The 17,149-nt window shown below is 32.7% G+C and overlaps 1 protein-coding gene across 3 annotated transcripts in view; it reads right to left on the bottom strand.

Annotated features, from left to right (window-relative positions):
* Positions 1-17,149, bottom strand: part of BRWD3 (bromodomain and WD repeat domain containing 3) — a 111,990-nt gene that overhangs the window by 60,654 nt on the left and 34,187 nt on the right. For 2 of the 3 annotated variants that reach the window (XM_008069345.2, XM_008069346.2), the window contains 5 exons: positions 12,426-12,586; positions 10,896-11,117; positions 5,015-5,085; positions 3,920-4,020; positions 1,338-1,378 (listed from right to left, as the gene is read on the bottom strand). In XM_008069345.2, coding sequence (XP_008067536.1) covers positions 1,338-1,378; positions 3,920-4,015 — 137 coding nt within the window. In that variant the 5' untranslated portion in view covers positions 4,016-4,020; positions 5,015-5,085; positions 10,896-11,117; positions 12,426-12,586. Of the gene's footprint in view, positions 1-1,337; positions 1,379-3,919; positions 4,021-5,014; positions 5,086-5,580; positions 5,682-10,895; positions 11,118-12,425; positions 12,587-17,149 lie in introns of all 3 variants that reach the window. The other variant, XM_008069344.2, reaches the window with a different exon arrangement.

The following is a 17,149-nucleotide window of genomic DNA, read 5'->3' as shown; positions in this document are numbered from 1 at the left end:
AAGTGAACAAATCCATCACTGCAATCATCCACTGTCCACAAGTTTTTTTAAAAAAAATACTCACCCACATGAATTCCTTATAGACATACAGGTTGAGCACCCGTAATCCAAAAACCTTAAATCTGAACTGCTCCAAAATCTGAAAATTACTGAGCACTGACATGATGCCATAAGGCAAAAATTCCACATCTTACCTCATGTGATGAGTCACAATCAAAACTTTGTTTCATGCACAAAATTAATAAAATATTATACAATATTACTTTCAGGATAAAGGTACACGGTATATATGAAACAAATAAATATCATGTTTACACTTGGATTCCATCCCGAAAGATCTCTCATTACATTTATACAAATATTCCGAAATCCAAAAATATACAAAATCCAAAATTCTTCTGGTCACAAGTATTTCAGATAAGGGATACTCAACGTGTATTGGATATGAATTTATTTTAAATCTAGTATTACAGGTAAACTTTTAGGTCAGGGCCTTTTTTGCCATCACCTTTTTATGATTAGACATTTTAGAGAGTGCATGGATATCTTGATATAATTTCTGAGTTTACAGATGTAGGGAATATGTACTACATGAGTAGTAGAGATAATAAGCAATACAGATGTTCAGAGTAAGTCAAGAAAGCTAAAAGCTGGAGATAAAACTTAGAAGAGAAAGAAAATGGAGGGAAAGGAAGAAGAGAGGAAAAGAGAAAGAGGGGAAGGGAGAGATAAAAAACAGAGGAAGAAAAAGAGGTTAGAGGAAGGCAGGGAAGGAAAGGCATTTCTGAGGTAGGAATGATGTGAGAAAAAGTATAAGCAAAGGGATGAATGGGATAATATTCAAGGGATGCGACAGGAACAATGAGTACATACATTAAGATGAATCTAAGCATTCACATGGAGAATGAGAAATGAAAAAAGAATGTAGGTCTAAGTCAAGAAGTAGAGAGCACTGAATGCCAGACTAAGACATTTGAATTCTATTCCATAGGCAGAGAGGAGGAAATAGTAATGATTTCTGAACGGAACAACTCTTATCTTGGAAGAGATAGGTCAAATTATGGAATTCTTGACTAAGATGTGGGTTAACAGAAATGGTAAGAGCAAATAAACAAAAAGAGAAAGCAACCAGAAAAGAAGGACTGATAGACTATGTTTACTACTTAGATGAGATTTTGGAAGTGATCGGTAGGGATATCATCAAAGACAGACAAGGACTTTGAAGTTAAGTGACTGGACAGAAGTCAAGATATCTATAGTAGAGGTAGCTGCTTCTTAGGGAATAGTAGTAAAACATGTTAAATAACTTTTAACACAAATATGTACTACATAATTACCTGTCTCCATTGTTACAGAACTGAACAGCAACAACTTTATCCTAAGATATAAAACAACAGATTTTTAGTTAAAACGAACTTACATATAAAATGAATAAAGGGCTCTTCCCCTCATATTCACATGCAAAACCATTATTAAGTAGTTTTTAAAATTAGAGGTTAGAAAACTTACAATTTCCTAAAAAAATTTAAAGAAGCCTGAAACAAAAAAGTATTAACTAATGAGGAATCTCATTGGCAGTAATTTAAAACAAACCAAACATAAGCAAGCCTAATTATAAACGGTATTTCAAGAGACAGTTCTGAATAGGTTTATAATGTCCCCCATAATAAGAAAGCATACTAATCTAAGACACTACCTTTAATTAACTGATTGAACAGTAGTTGCATTAAGTTTTCTACTTAATTTTAGTAATTTCAGAAAAAAACAATCATTTCCTGTTTCCACATGGTTTTTAAAATTATTTTACAATGAATTCATCTGACAGGTACTATAAACTTAGGTAACTGCTTTTCAAATCTTTTAGAATGATTAACCCATACTTTCAAAAATATAGTATGTATAGTAGTGATGACAAAATGAAAGTTTAAGCCAAAATTTGCAATTTCCTTCACTTTATTTCTTGATAGTAAAGCCAAAACACACCCTCAAATGTTATATACATTTTTCACAAACTACTCAACTACTGAATTGCATTTGAACTTAACTTTTAATAAAAAGTTGATACTAAATAACTTTATATTTAATTATTTTTCATTGCATTAACTGGTTTTAGATGTTCTGAAGTAACATTTTATTGTTTAGTGATTAACAGCTGCCACTGATTCAAACAGGGAATTTACTTTTTCCAACTTTTCTTCTTACCTGGTTCACTGCAAATAAAACTCTATTAAATCACTTTTTCTAGGCTGGGTGCGATGGCTCACGCCTATAATCATAGCACTTTGGGAGGCTGAGGATCGCCTGAGCCCACAGGTTCGAGACCAGCCTGGGCAATTTGGCGAGACCTCATCTCTACAATAATCAAAAAATTAGCTGGGCATGGTGGCGTGTACTTGGAAGGCTGAGGCGGAAGGATTGCCTGAACCCAGCAGATTGAGATTGTGGTGGCTGTGAGCATGCCACTGCACTCCAGAGTCTGGGTGACAGAGTAAGATTCCAACCCCTCCCCCCCAAAAAAAGCACTTTTTCTTCATCTTTTCCCCCTCAATAATTTCCTATTCCTTTATTTCCTCCTCTCTCAGCTCTCAATAAACTTGACTGTACTTGTATACACACCTTAATTCAGTAGGAACTACAAAGATGCCTTTTTGGCATGCTCTAGCATAAATGGATTTATCCAATTCAATGGTTTCACATTGAGACTTTTAAATCTTTATTAAGTTTTTCTCTCTCACAGTTTAATATCCCCAAGATTTTAGTATCTAGAAATAAGTAACATCAAGATAACAGTGCAGCTGGGTTTAGTAAGTCCTCATAAGAAGAATGTCTAATTATGTCTGTATGACAGAACAAAAAGCAGGAGACTGCTTCCAAAATCTCCATGAGAAAGATTTAACAGGGGTCTATTTTACTGTAAATTTCAGGAATACTACGAATTCTGCAACTTGTAAAGCATATTTTTATAAAAGTCACCTTTCAGGGAAATTGTGTGTTTTAGTGACATGCACTAATATTATTCTAAATGAGGTATTGGTAGTAATAAAAACATTAAGACTTGCAAAGCTGAGTGCTTTCAATTGCTGACTATACAGCTTTGACAATGAGGCACGTGTGATGTAACAGAAAAATTCCCATATTCCACAGTATACAATTATCTAAAGAAGAAAGGGAAGAAAGAGGAGAAAAAGACATATGAAAAGTGCACAGAGATATAACTAAACAATAGTGACTCAAATCTTTCTGAAAAAGCCACAGAGAAACAGGAATAGACTGAGAGGACAAGTGCCAGTCACCAATGGTTTCACCTCAGGCATACACCTGTTCCCTGTATGTAAGACATACTTAATATAATTAATATGTCTTTCTATTAAGTGTGCAAATTTTAAGTAACAAACAGCTTATATAAATAAAAAAATAAGCATGCAAGAAAAAAGATTTTCAGCTAGGAGTGGTGGCTCACACCTATAATCCCAGCATTTAGGGAGGCCAAGGTGAGGGGATTGTCTGAGCTCTCAGGTTCGAGACCAGCCTGGGCAACTTGGCAAGACCTCATTTCTACAATAAATCATAACATTAGCCGGGCATGGTGGTGAGCTCAAATAAATAAATAAATATCTTTTTAAAAAGAAGAGGATTTTCACAAACTATTACTATAGTATGAGTGTGTATTCATAGGTAAAACATCTATATACTTTTATACATTTTTTCATATAGTCAAATAGAAATTTTGTTAAATACCACAATATTAAATCCAGAATTTCACACTTAAAACCATTACTAAAGAGACACTTTGCCATAAAGGTTTTAGTATGAATCTACATTAAAGTATGGTACAGATCAGACAAGAAGAAATGAAACCAATTTTCCAGGTATGTTAAAAAATAAAGGAATATATTTAAGCTTCTAATTTTGTTCTTACCGTATGTGACTCTAATTCAGCAATTTTCTCAGGGATCTCAGAACCCAAATAATATATTCTAATCACATGGTCAGTGCTACCTGTTGTAATGAACATACCACCTGGGAAGATTAAAAAGAAAAAAAACAACAACAACAAACATAGTAACAAGGAACTTAAAAAACCCTCTTATTGCTTCCTCAGTTATATGGTACCTTATAGTAGTAAAAAGGCTTCAAGAAACACAAGATTGTCTTTTAACTATAGAAGACACACTAATATTTCAGAGAAAAAGTAAAATTCAAGAAAAACAAGATAAACATTAAAGCCAACTCTATCATCCATCCCACAAAATCTACCAACTATACACTAAATACAGGCCTATGAATCATAAACATTAAAGAACATAGCCTTTAAGAATTCATTTATTTATATTTGATGTAAAAAAATCAAAATTATTTATAAGTCAACTTGTATCTACAATTATTTTTATAATGGTTATAGCACTTGAGTGTAAAGGGTCAACTGCTTTGGGGATGATGAAAAAGTTCTAAAGAAGGATGGCGGTAATGGATGCAGAATAACGTGAATATACTTAATGCCACAGAACTGTACATTTAAAAACGACTGAAATAATAAATTTTGTTATGTATAGTCTACAACAAAATATAAAAGATTAAGAAAAAAAGGTTAACTAATACAGGAATCTTATCAGTAGAAAAAGTGCTTTTTATATACTATAAAAGCGTCTTCTGTATTTAGTTACAGTACATGTTTTCTGTAAAGTCAGAGCAGGATTTTTGTGTTGATTTTAAGGAGGGCATAATACTTTTTTGTAATTGGGTATTTTGAGTAGGGATCTGTTTGTTTTTTACCAAGCAAAATCAGCATTATGTAAGAATGTATTAAATTGTGAATAAGAAAAAAAAAACCACAACCACGATTACATGTTAATTAGGACCAAAAGTTTTATCTAACATATGGTTCACATTTGTTATATGCTTCCATTAACATGCAAACATATATATTTTTTTCTTCATAAAATGAAAAAATCTACTTTTATAACTGGATCATTTAATATTCTAGGTACTCAGAACATTCCATTTTTCCACATACCAGAACTGAAAGATGAACAAGATATCTGAACTCCAGGTCTAGATCTCTCAGTAAATTTCACTGGGCGATCTCTAAAGAGAAAAGTAAGATATTTTGTTTTTCATCATGTTCATCTAATGAGCAAGAGTGTTCACACACTACTGGATACTGATGGATTTGTCATCGATATTATAGGAAAAAATAAAGGATAGTGGTCAATAAGTACTATTCCCATCATTCAAGTTAAAAAAGCATTTAACCTTGCAAATACAATTCATGATATCACTATTACCAAGGACTTACCAACATATTATCATTGTACTACTATCATTATGAGAAGTATTCTTACCAAAGAAAGAAAACAAATAAAACTCTCTACCAAAGTTTTTTGTATGAATGAGTCTTTCAACCTTAATATAATAAATCATTTTATTCTAAAATCTCTAACAACCAACTGAAGTAGGTATAGATATGTATGCACACATATAAATATATATATTTAAATACATGGACTAAGAATCAAGTTAATAAGTAAAAACAAACATGCTTGATTTTTCACAAAACTTTGAAACTACTTCTAAACTTACCTAAACTTCATTGTTTTTACATGCCACTGCCAGAAACAGATTGTTCCATCAGCACCAGTAGAAGTGAGGTATCGGGTTGTGCCTTTAGTTGATGGACAAAACTTAAAAAAAAAAAATTCTGATTCAAATAGAAAGCTTTCATGTTCAACCTAACTCCAAACCCAGCATGTTTTAAAATTATCATGAATTTAATAAACATATTCACATATACATTTCAGTTTCAAAAGACTTAAATTTCCTAAGTTTATAAATACTTTGTAAAAAAATAAAATATCAAAAATTGTAGAAAAAGTCAGTAACTGAATTTGAAATATTTTAGTTTTAAAAATAATTTTTAAATTATTTAACATCACACTACAAGATTAATATTTTTAATCACTTTCAATGAAGAATAAACTCATTACTATCTAAACCATTACAAATGATATATATATACATATATATACACGCTTATATAGTAACAGTTGTGGAATTTTTCTAGTTTATTTGAGTAAAGCATCAGAAAAAAATCTAAAAATGATAATTAGGAAATTGTTATCTAAGTATTTTGACTTTAATATTTTACTTTAAAGTCCAACTTTGAAGTATATTAATTTTGTCCTTTTTAGATATAAGCCACTTGTTCTCATGGATAATGTAAAATAGGTCAAATCTTTATTAATATTGTATCATTGTGGAAAAGACAGACCAAGAAAAAATATAATTAAGTTGCTAATTTAAGGAACTACTGATATACCAGATAGACTATGACTTTGATTCTGTAGGCTGCTCAAGCTCTTACTCTAAGTATTTTACATATCCTAGTAAAGAATCACACAGAAGGGAAGAGTCACTGGGCTCCTTACACCTGGGACACAGGAAAAGCTGAAAACCAGATAAGGGTCTCTCACATGCCTATGAGTTTTTAAAAATCCCAAATTAAGACAACGAACAATTTCCATTGAGATGATGATTAAGTATCAGGATGTATAGGACTTGAAAACATTTTGAAATTAAATAAAAATAAAAATGATAATTATAAATATTAGAAGTCATTTACTTTGTTTCTTTGGAAGTACAAAAGCTCTAAAGACTACATAGAGTTGAATTCAAACACAAATTATCAATTAATATTATCCATTAATAACTGAGATACAGTAAAGAAACCAGGACTCAGCTGACATGCCTATACAGTCCCCCCTCAGTATCCATGGGGGGACTGGGTCCAAAACTCTTGCAGACACCAACATTAGCAGATTCTCAGATCCCTGATACAAAATGTGTCATATTTGCATATAACCTCTGCACATCATCCCATACACTTTACATCATCTCTAGATTAAATAGTATACCTAATACAATGTAAACAGTTGTTATACTACATTGTTTAGAGAATGCCAAGAAAAAAGTCTGTACATGTTCAGTACCAATATATATATATCTTTTCAAATATTTTCAAGCCATGGTAGGTTGAATCCATGGATGAAGAACCCTCAAATACAAAGGGCCAACTGTATTTTCTTTTTCTTTTTACATTTCACATTATGCATTTTCATTTCTGAGATTGAGATGCTTCCATCAGGAAGCTTAATCCACAATCTATTGCAGGAGTCAACAAATTACGGCTCATACACCAAATCCAGTTTCCTGCCTGTTTCTGTAAATAAGGTTTTATTGAAACATTCATCTTACGCCGTCTACGGCTGTTTTTGCACTATAAGAGCAGAGTTGAGTAGTTGTGATAGAAACTGTACAATCTGCAAATCCTAAATATGTATTATCTGGTCTAAAAACTTGCTGATCTGTGATCTACAGGAATAAGACAATTAACTATGAAATACTATGACTTAAGTTTGAACAAAACACTGAATTTTTTATCCCCATCACATTTAAAGTGCTTAATCAATCACAAAGGGGAACTGATCCATTAATGCACCTCAACCGTATTGCTTATAAATAAAAAATCATGTTAGGGATTGCTTAAAAAACACTTATTTTTTTATTTGGCCATCACACTTGTAGAAGGTATAGGAAATATAGAAATATCAGGATAAGAACAACTTTAATTCCACCATTCAGAGGTAACCACTATCATGATGCCATTTTATCTCAATTGTTAAAAACAGAAAAGAAAATAGAATATACCATGATGTTTATAGAGACAGTCAATACATAAAAAATAAAGAATGTGCACAGAATACCAAATGATCACTACACCATGGGCAAAAACAAAAAAGGAAAGATACAGAGTTGATTGGTGGGATGGGGTGTTCACAATTTTAGAAAAAGTGGTAAGGTGGTCAGAGAAGGTTTCCTTGAGTAGATGACACTTGCACAATTAACTTAGAAAGTGAGAAAAAAATATATGAATGAAAATACCAAACACAAAGGCAGGAACATAGCTAGGGTGTTCAAGAAGCAATGAGGCCAGCAGCTAAAGCAGAATAAGATATAGAAACAAATACTAGGAGATGATATCAAAAAGAACAAGAAGGAATACAGGACACTGTGGATCATTGTAATGACTTCAACTTTTACTCTGAAAATGGACGGCATTGAGGGTTTTGAGCGTCAGTAACATGACTTAACATCCATTTTAAAATCACTCTGGTTGCTGTACAGAGGGTAAACTGAAGCAGGGGAAAGGAAATGGAAGATGCAGGAAGATCAGTTAGAAGTCTATTTTGGCTGGGCACAGGGGCTCAAGTATGTAATCCTAGCACTATGGGAGGCCAAGGCCACGGGTTCGAGACCAGCCTGGGTAACTTGGTGAGACCTCATCTCTACAATATATCACAAAATTAGCAGGGTGTGATAGCGCATACCTGTAGTTCCAGCTACTTGGAAGGCTGAGGTGGAAGGATCACCTAAGCCCAGCAGGTCAACGCTGGGGTGGCTGTGAACGTGCCACTGCACTCCAGCCTGGGCGACAGAATGAGACTCTGACTCAAAAAAAAAAAAGTCTATTTCAATAATCTAGGCCACAGATGATAGTGGCTTAAAATGGGATAGTAATGATGGAGGTTATAAGATTGTATTAGATTCTGTTTGTATTTTGAGGATACAACCAACATGATTTGCTGACTAGGTAAATGTTGAGGATAAGAGAAAGACAAAAGTTAGGGATGACCACTCTGAGCAAGTGAAAACAGGAAACTGCCATTTATTTGGATGAGGAAACTTTGGGAGGAATAGATCTGAGGAAGAAAAATGAGTTCAGTTTTGAATATTAAGTCTGAGGTGCCTAGTAAACATTCACGTAATGATGCCAAGAAGGAAGCTGAATAAATAAGTATGGAACTGAGAGATAGATCCAAGATGGAAACACAAGTGTGTGAGTCATCATTCTACAGATAAAAGTCAAAGCCAAGAGATCACTAAGGGAAAGACTGTGATAGACAAAGAGTTCCACAGATTCCCAGGGCATTCCAAAATGTAAAAGAATGAGAAAAAAACCACAGCAAATTTAACCATGAAAAAAAGAAAACGAGCCAAACAGTACCATGAACATTTTTCAGTAGTTTATGATACTCTGGTCCCTTCAGTAGTCCCTCCTTATCTGCAGGGGCTACATTTCAAGACCATCAGTGAATTTCTGAAATCTTAGATAGTACCAATCCCTATGTATGAAGGGGGGACCTCCAAACATATAATTTATTTATAAAAAATTGTATATTTAGTCTTGCATGTTTAAGCTTCAGTCGCCTTCAAAGAACTCTCCATTGATGCAATAGACCTAACAAGACTCTTTTTCCACTGCTCAGAACAGTTTTTGAACTACTCAATTTTGATGCTTTTTAGTGCTTCTGCCATTTCTGTTTCACTTCTTCCACACTGGCAAAATATTTTCCTTTGAGGATTTTTTTTTAATCCAAGGAAACAAAAAATAGTCAATTGGGATGAGATTGGGTGAATAGGGAGAATGAGGCATGGCGGTAATGTCATTTTTGGTCACAAGTGGCTGAACGGGTGTGGGCAGGTGAGCTGGTAAATCACCCATCATGAAACGGGCAAACATGTTGAAAGAAATCTCCCCAAAAAATTCACTTAAGTCAAATGCAGCCTCTCACAACAATGCTGGCTGGTATGCTGATGTCAATGGGTTCCAAGAACATTTACCTCGCTGGTGAAGCCTGTACAAGGGGCCCGCCCTCCAAAACATAATTCCGTGTTTCTTTGGGTCCCCCTTGTACACTATGTTTTTTCCTATACCTGCATACTTATGATAAAGCATAATTTAGAAATTAGGCACAAAAAAGAGGTTAATGAACAACAATAATAAAATAGAACAATTATAACAACTTACTAAAAAAAGGCTATGTGAATGTGGTCTCACTCTCAAGATACCTTACTGTACTATACTCACCTACTTTTGAACCATGGTTGACCGCAGATAACTAAAACTGCGGAAAGTGAAACTATAGATAAGGTAGAACTACTATAATGAAATAGTCATTTTTTTTTTAATATTATGAGAGTATCTCTAAATTCCAGAAGTAATCAGTCAGATATGATAGTGATAACACAATCTCCTAAATCAAAATCTATGAAATAATTTCAATTGATCAAAATTTTGACATGAAATTTTCAAATCCAATACACATTGAACCCAATTCTTGCTAGCTCTCTTTAAGTAGATGATATATTTAAATGTAAATAACACACACCAAAAACTTGCTTAGTTATTAAATAAACAGTCTTTTGATGTATTCAGGACTTTTACTACCAACTTCTGATAAAAATAGTACATGGAAAAGTATATGAGAAGAAACTTGTATTTAATGTCAAACATCAAATTGAAATAAGAAATCACTAAAACTCAGAATAAAAGTTTCCTTAACATTAAGCTACAAAAAGACATACACATACTCAATCTGACTGACAAACATCTTGCATTAAACATTAACACAAAGAATGCAAGTTAGAACCTGTTTATATTCTGACTAACAGGTATTAGTGCGTTTTTAAGGCATTTAAAAGTGTTCTCCCTTCTTCACAAATACAAGTGAGATACAGGTCTCACATCTGTTTTTGAAGAATTTAATCACCATTTTTTTTCAAGAACTTTAAAGAACTTTAAAAAATACCTGTCTGCAGTGCCTGAATGAAACGTCATTGTACACCTAACCCTTAACTATACCCCACAAAACCATAATAAAAAATACTGATTAATGAAGAAAAAAAAAAAAAAAAATACCTGTCTGCAAAGTAGGAGGAAAGCCCTTACGAGACTTTTTGTTGCCATTCTTTGTGCTATTACTTGTAAAATGTAGCAAAAAATGAGCAAATTCTCACCTTTATTACATATGTTAGAGACACCTTATCATTTTTCTTACCTGTATGGAAGTAATAGAAGCTGAATGTCCCTGAAGGACTGCAACCGGTGCACATGTTCGAAGACACCATACTCTTACAACCTTATCACAGCTGCCTGCGGCAATCAGAGTGTTTTCATAGTTAACAGCCATGTCAGAAATTTCAGCAGAGTGCCCTCGAAGTGTAGCAAGGAGGCGTCCATCATCTGTAGCCCAAATTTTCACCAAACAGTCATCTGAACCCTATGGTAATACAAAAGTATAGAAGATTTATAATAAGTAGAAATTCATCAGCTTCTTGCAAAAAACCAAAGAGACAAAGGGAGGATTTTATTCAATTACTTCTAAGCCTTTACTCTTTAGTCTCCTCTTTCTATATAATATAGATGCAGTTGCAAATATAAATTATGTCCAAGCATTAACAAAGCACTGTCCAAACTGACAATGGCATTTATGAAATACCCCTCAAAATTCCTCACTATAAATCCTCACAACTTAAAATATTTTTAATGTCACTTTTTAAGTGATTTGACGTTAAGTACTTCTACCATTATTTCTTTCCTTAGGCCTGACAGCCTTTTTGCTTAATTTCTTAAATATCTTTTACTATAAATAAATCAAAATTTAATCTAAAGTCTACATGCATTTCTCAGTAAACATGAGGCTAGCTGTTAAAAATAATCTATGATTTTAAAAAATCATGTTAAACTTCCTTTACAAAAGAGTTTTAAAAATAGTAGAACCCAATTATATTCTAATATGGTAAATAAATAAGTTATTTAATATCTGTTTATTAAAAGATAGTATTCATCATATTCATCATGTTCATTACATCCAAATACTTAGATGTCACATTTAGAGTCTAAAGTCATTAATGGAAGAGTCTGTAATGTACTCTAAGAGGTCATAACTTCTCAGCACACAAACCATTTCTTTGTTGTAGCATACAAATATAAAAAGAAAATTGTGCCATTAATCCCCACTTCTATGTTAACTTGGTACTGAAGTAATGAGACTAATATGCCTTTTCCTGGAAATATTGGTACACTACAGTTTTGTACTCAAATCATACAATATGATCTTGTTAACAAAAACCCAATTTAAAACATAAACAGCATAAAATCAAAGAAAGATATACAAAACTATAATCTACATTACTGTATAGTTCAACAATTCCATCATAAGGGTGATTTAATAATTAATTAAGCAAAAATGATAGTAAATATGCTGACAAATGGAAAATGCAATTTAATAAAAGTTTACTAAAATGGAATGAAATGAAATCCAGTACACTTGCTTCACATAAATTAATCACCTCTAGAATAAAAGGCCTTCTGAATATTTGATTTTTTAAATTAAATTTCTCAAAAGATAGTGCACATTATTGTTCACCCAATTACTTACATAAAATGAAAAAATATTTTCTCATCTTTTCTTGCACTCATTTGTCTGAAAAGGATGAAATGCTTACAAAGCACAGTACAGTGCCAAGTAGTCTAGCTTCAATTGTTATAATTCTATATGCTACAGTATCAAAAATTTTAAACTTACTGTAAAAATCCTTCTTCCACTTCGGTCAAATGCTACACAGTAGACAGATGACAAGTGCCCCAGAATTCTCTTATGCATCTTAATGTGCTGGTAAGTAGATGAAGGGAAAATATGGCTGAAGCGACTACATCCCGTTAATTGCCTGGCAGAGGTGATATTCACTGAAAAAAAATAATATAGGAGATTCACTTTTTTTTTAGTGTTAAAGTGAAACCTACTTCATGAAATTAAGTCAATAATATTACGACAAAACAAAGTACATACATATACCATAGCAATTCTATCCTGTAAGAAGTCTAAATTCCCTTATGCCTTTCATGCTTTTATGAACTCAAGGTGACTACAATAAAGCACAAAAAAGAATACTCTTCCATTAAATCCCAGGAATTTGATATTCTGCTTGGCTTACTATGGTTTCTCCAGCACATTCTCATTTTGTCTTCTTTCATACACTATAGTGAAAGACATTGTCACTTTAAGTATCTATGTAGGTGAATCTTTCTATAGAATTTTTAAAAATTGGAAAAAATTATATTTGGCTAAGTATACATATATGAAATTATACTGAATTTTATGAACAGCTGTCCACCTCCTGACATCTAACCACCCCATATACGGCTACACCAAAAATTCAACAGTAACAAAAGAGACTAATATAGTGAAAAGATAAGGAAAGCTATGATACTACATAGGTTCTAAGTAACAAACAGTCTAGGTTTGTCTATGGGTTCTCCCCTTCTTGGTTTCGGAATCTACAGGCTCTCCTTCTATAGATCAATGAACTTTTGAGACTTCATCTCCTATTAGATTATTTTAGACTCTGCCTCATATTTTCTTGTTTGCTTGCTTGTTCTTATTTTTCTTAAAAAATAGCCAAAATAAAGCATAAGTCTACAAAATTTTCCTCCAAATAACACCTAGATGTCACATTACTTTTAAAAAAGAGATCTTGATCCCCATAAAAATATTTATAAACTACCTACTTGTCCTGAAAAATTCTTCCTCTTCCTTTATACACTGACAACACACCCTATACATAAACAAAACATAGAATTCCAGTAACTTCAAAGTCAGCTTGAGGCAAGGTGATATTTTACTACACTGCATAGAAAATACAGTACAAGTGATACCAGCTTTATGTTCAAGCAAGGCAATATTAAAACAAGAACTGAGTCCTACCAAGATGAGTAATATTAGAAAAATGCCACAATCAAAATAATGAAACCTTCCAATGTCTCACAATTTTATAGAGTAATGACATCTTTTTTTTCAGGCAAAGGTAGATCCACTGGTCACATTAAACTGATGAAATAACCAAAAAAAGAATAGTAAAATAAAAAATATGTTTAATATAAATAAGAACACATTAGAAATCTGAGTATTTATGTAATACTGCAAGATGCTGAAGAAATAACAGTAGAAGATGCATAAGCATCAGTACTATGCAAGAGAATTTCTTTTTTGGCAGCTGCACCCCATCTCAACAAGAAAACTCTACAACTCTAAGATAGGAAAAGAAGACACACTAACTTTCAGAATTTGGTAATCTTCCTTCTGTTAAACATTTTTACTGCTCTGAGTTCCCTGAAACCGTCAACCATTACTTCTGCTTTGTTCTGTCTATACTTCGCAGGTAGATGGAGGAGAAAAAAAAGTTCCTTTAAGGCAGGTTGTCTCCATCTTGGGACCATTGATAATTTAGTCTAGAAAATTCTTCATTGTGGAAAGTTGTAGTCCACTGTAGGATGTTTTTTAGCATCCCTGACTTCTATCCACTAGATGCAAATAGCATCCTCCTAGCACTAAGTTGTGACAAATAGAAATATCTCCTGATATTGTCAAATATCCCCTGGGGAGAAAAGAAAGCAAAAAAGTCCCAGTTAAAAATAACTCCTTGTAGTATATTTTTTAAAAATCATCATCAATAGAAGAAAACAAAAAACACAAACAGTAAATGAAGTTTGAGAAGGGGAGGAGAAGGAGATTAAAAAAGAAAAAGAGCAAATCCACAAACAGGATATATTTCCATTTATTTGTGTTTTCATCAGTTTCTTTCATCAGTGTTGTACAGTTTTCACTATTACAAATCTTTCACTTCTCATTCGTTAAGTTTACTCCAAGAACTTTTTAAATAATATTATGTGGGATAGTTTTCTTGATTCATTTGGCTAGTTTGTTGTTAGTATATAGAAACACTACTGATTTTCATTATTATGATTTTGTAACCTGCAACTATACTGAATTTGTTCATCACTTATATCAAGTCTTTTTGGTGGACTTTTAGGATTTTCTATATATAAGATGTCACCAGAAAACAGGAAAAAAAATCACTTCTTCCTTTACTATAGGGATGCATTTTATGTCTTTTTCTTGCTTAATTGCTCTGGCTAGGACTTTCAGTAGTATATTGAATAGAGCAAGAGGGGTATCCTTGTCTTGTTCCTAATCTTAGAGGAAAAGCTTTCAATTTTTCAACATGATTGAAGTTGTTACATGTGGGCTTGTCATATATGGCCATTTGATAAATAATTTGGCAATACATTTCAAGACTCATGAAAACATGCACATCCATTACCCTACCTTGGGAATCTATTCCAGGGATACAACTGATTAGCAAAAAACAAATGCACAAATTATTTAATGGAGTGCTATTTATTAATACCAAAGAACTAAAAATAAACTAAAAGTTTATAATTAGAGGAATGATTAATTAAATTATGAAATATGATAGGCTATTACATAGGAATCAATAATTAAGTATAAAACCAGCAGTGTGGGGTCCTGTGGGGCTGGGCGCAGTGGCTCATGCCTGTAATCCCAGCACATTGGGAGGCTGAGGTCAAAGGACTGTTTAAACCCAGGAGTTCAAGAACAGCTTGGGAAACATTAGCAAGACTTCATTTCTAAAATTAAAAAAAAAATACTTGGATGTAGTGGCATGCACCTGTAGTGCCAGCTACTTAGGAGGATGAGGTAGGAGGATTGCTTAAGCCCAGGAGTTTGAGGCTGCAGTGACTTATGATCACACCACTGCACTCCACCCTGGGTAATAAAACGAGACTCTGTCTTAAAAAACAAACAAACAAAAAAGCAGTGTGCAAAAACTTAGGAACTACATAGCAAAATATATAAATCACAAAATTATATTTACATTATAATTTAAATTATGTAAATATATGCATACATACATGAATAAAGACTATAAAGAAACAGGAGAAACAAGTACAACAACTTTGTGCTATGGGCAAATTTTTTAAATTTTACACATTTTTATCTTAAACATAAGTTTTCTATCATGTTCTTTCTAGCCATCAGTTAACAGCCATTTTAAAAAAATCTAACATTTCTCTTCTTACTTGTATTATAAGCATAATCCAGCTTAAGGACGAGCAATTTAACTTCCACCATAACAAAGTACAATGAAGCATTAAATATTACAAATAGCCACAAATAAATGACAAAAGGCTTATGTTTGATACATTCACTACAATGACATAATTGTATTTCCACTGTTAAACCTTTAAAATCTACAATATTTCAGAATTATAGACTAAGTTTTAGTATATATAATCAATTACTTTGGTTAATTTCTTAATTATTTCAAAAACACCATAAAAGTTAAGTAATGTTATCCCAGGCTCTATTTACTACAAAATATAGCCTCACTATATTACAAAAATAAAAGGGCAATACAGCTCCTAAAACTCTGGTTAAACTAGGACAATCAATAAACATAATTTTAGTCAGAAAAAAACAATACCTGCTTCTTCACTCATTATTGTTAAGAATTTGCAACCTTTGAAAAATAGTACACAATAGTTGTGACTCATTTCTATTGAAGGAGCTAAGGTGGTTATGGTCAGTTTCCAAGTATTCTTGAAAACACTTTGACAGTTTTGTCTTAAAATATTTGACAAACTTTCCTTTTGAGAGAAATATTTCTTTGTATTTAGCAATGCTGAAAAATTCAGCTAGTAGATAAATTAGTCAAATATAGATATGTATAAAATGTATTTAGATACAAAATATTCTATTCGGATTCCTATTCTATTAAAAATTGTGTACTATAAGCTTCTAAATTGTTCTCTAACAAAAGAGAAAATGAACTAACTTGATAATAGATCAATATTCAAGGAAGAATAAGATAATGGGCTTATTGTATGTATTTTACAAATGTATAACGTCATAGAGACCAATAATCTGGTAGGTGTCAGTGAACTTATTGTTTGCTTGCTTGCTTTAAAACGTAATATTAGGTGATCACTTACTATAAACTAAAGTACTGTGATAGAACCTGAAACTATAACTTATAGACAAGTCAATTAAGAACCCTGTCCTTATGGAATTTATATTATACTGTGCAAAGTTTGTATCACTTACCCAATTTCAGGAATGAATAAGATATTTCAATGAGGGAAAAGTAATCTATAAAAACATATACAGCTGGGTGCAGTGGTTCACGCCTATAATTTCAGCACTTTGGGAGGCCGAGGCAAGAGGATTGCCTGAGTTCAGGGAATAGAAACCAGCCTGAGAAACTTGAAAAGACCTCGTCTCTATAATAAACGAAAAAAATTAGCTAAGTGTGGTGGTTCACGTCTATGGTTCCAGCTACTTGGAAGGCTGAGGCAGAAGGATCGCCTGAGCCCAGCAGGTCAAGGCTGTGGCCTGGGCAACAGAGTGAGGCTCCTACTAAAAAAAAACAAAAACATATACTGCTTTCA

This window comes from Carlito syrichta, unplaced genomic scaffold (genome assembly GCF_000164805.1).
Source record: "Carlito syrichta isolate Samal-C Ts95f unplaced genomic scaffold, Tarsius_syrichta-2.0.1 Scaffold311944, whole genome shotgun sequence".
Lineage (NCBI taxonomy): Eukaryota > Metazoa > Chordata > Mammalia > Primates > Tarsiidae > Carlito > Carlito syrichta.
Note: the sequence above shows the minus strand (reverse complement) of the source record. Positions and strands in the feature narration are given on the sequence as shown.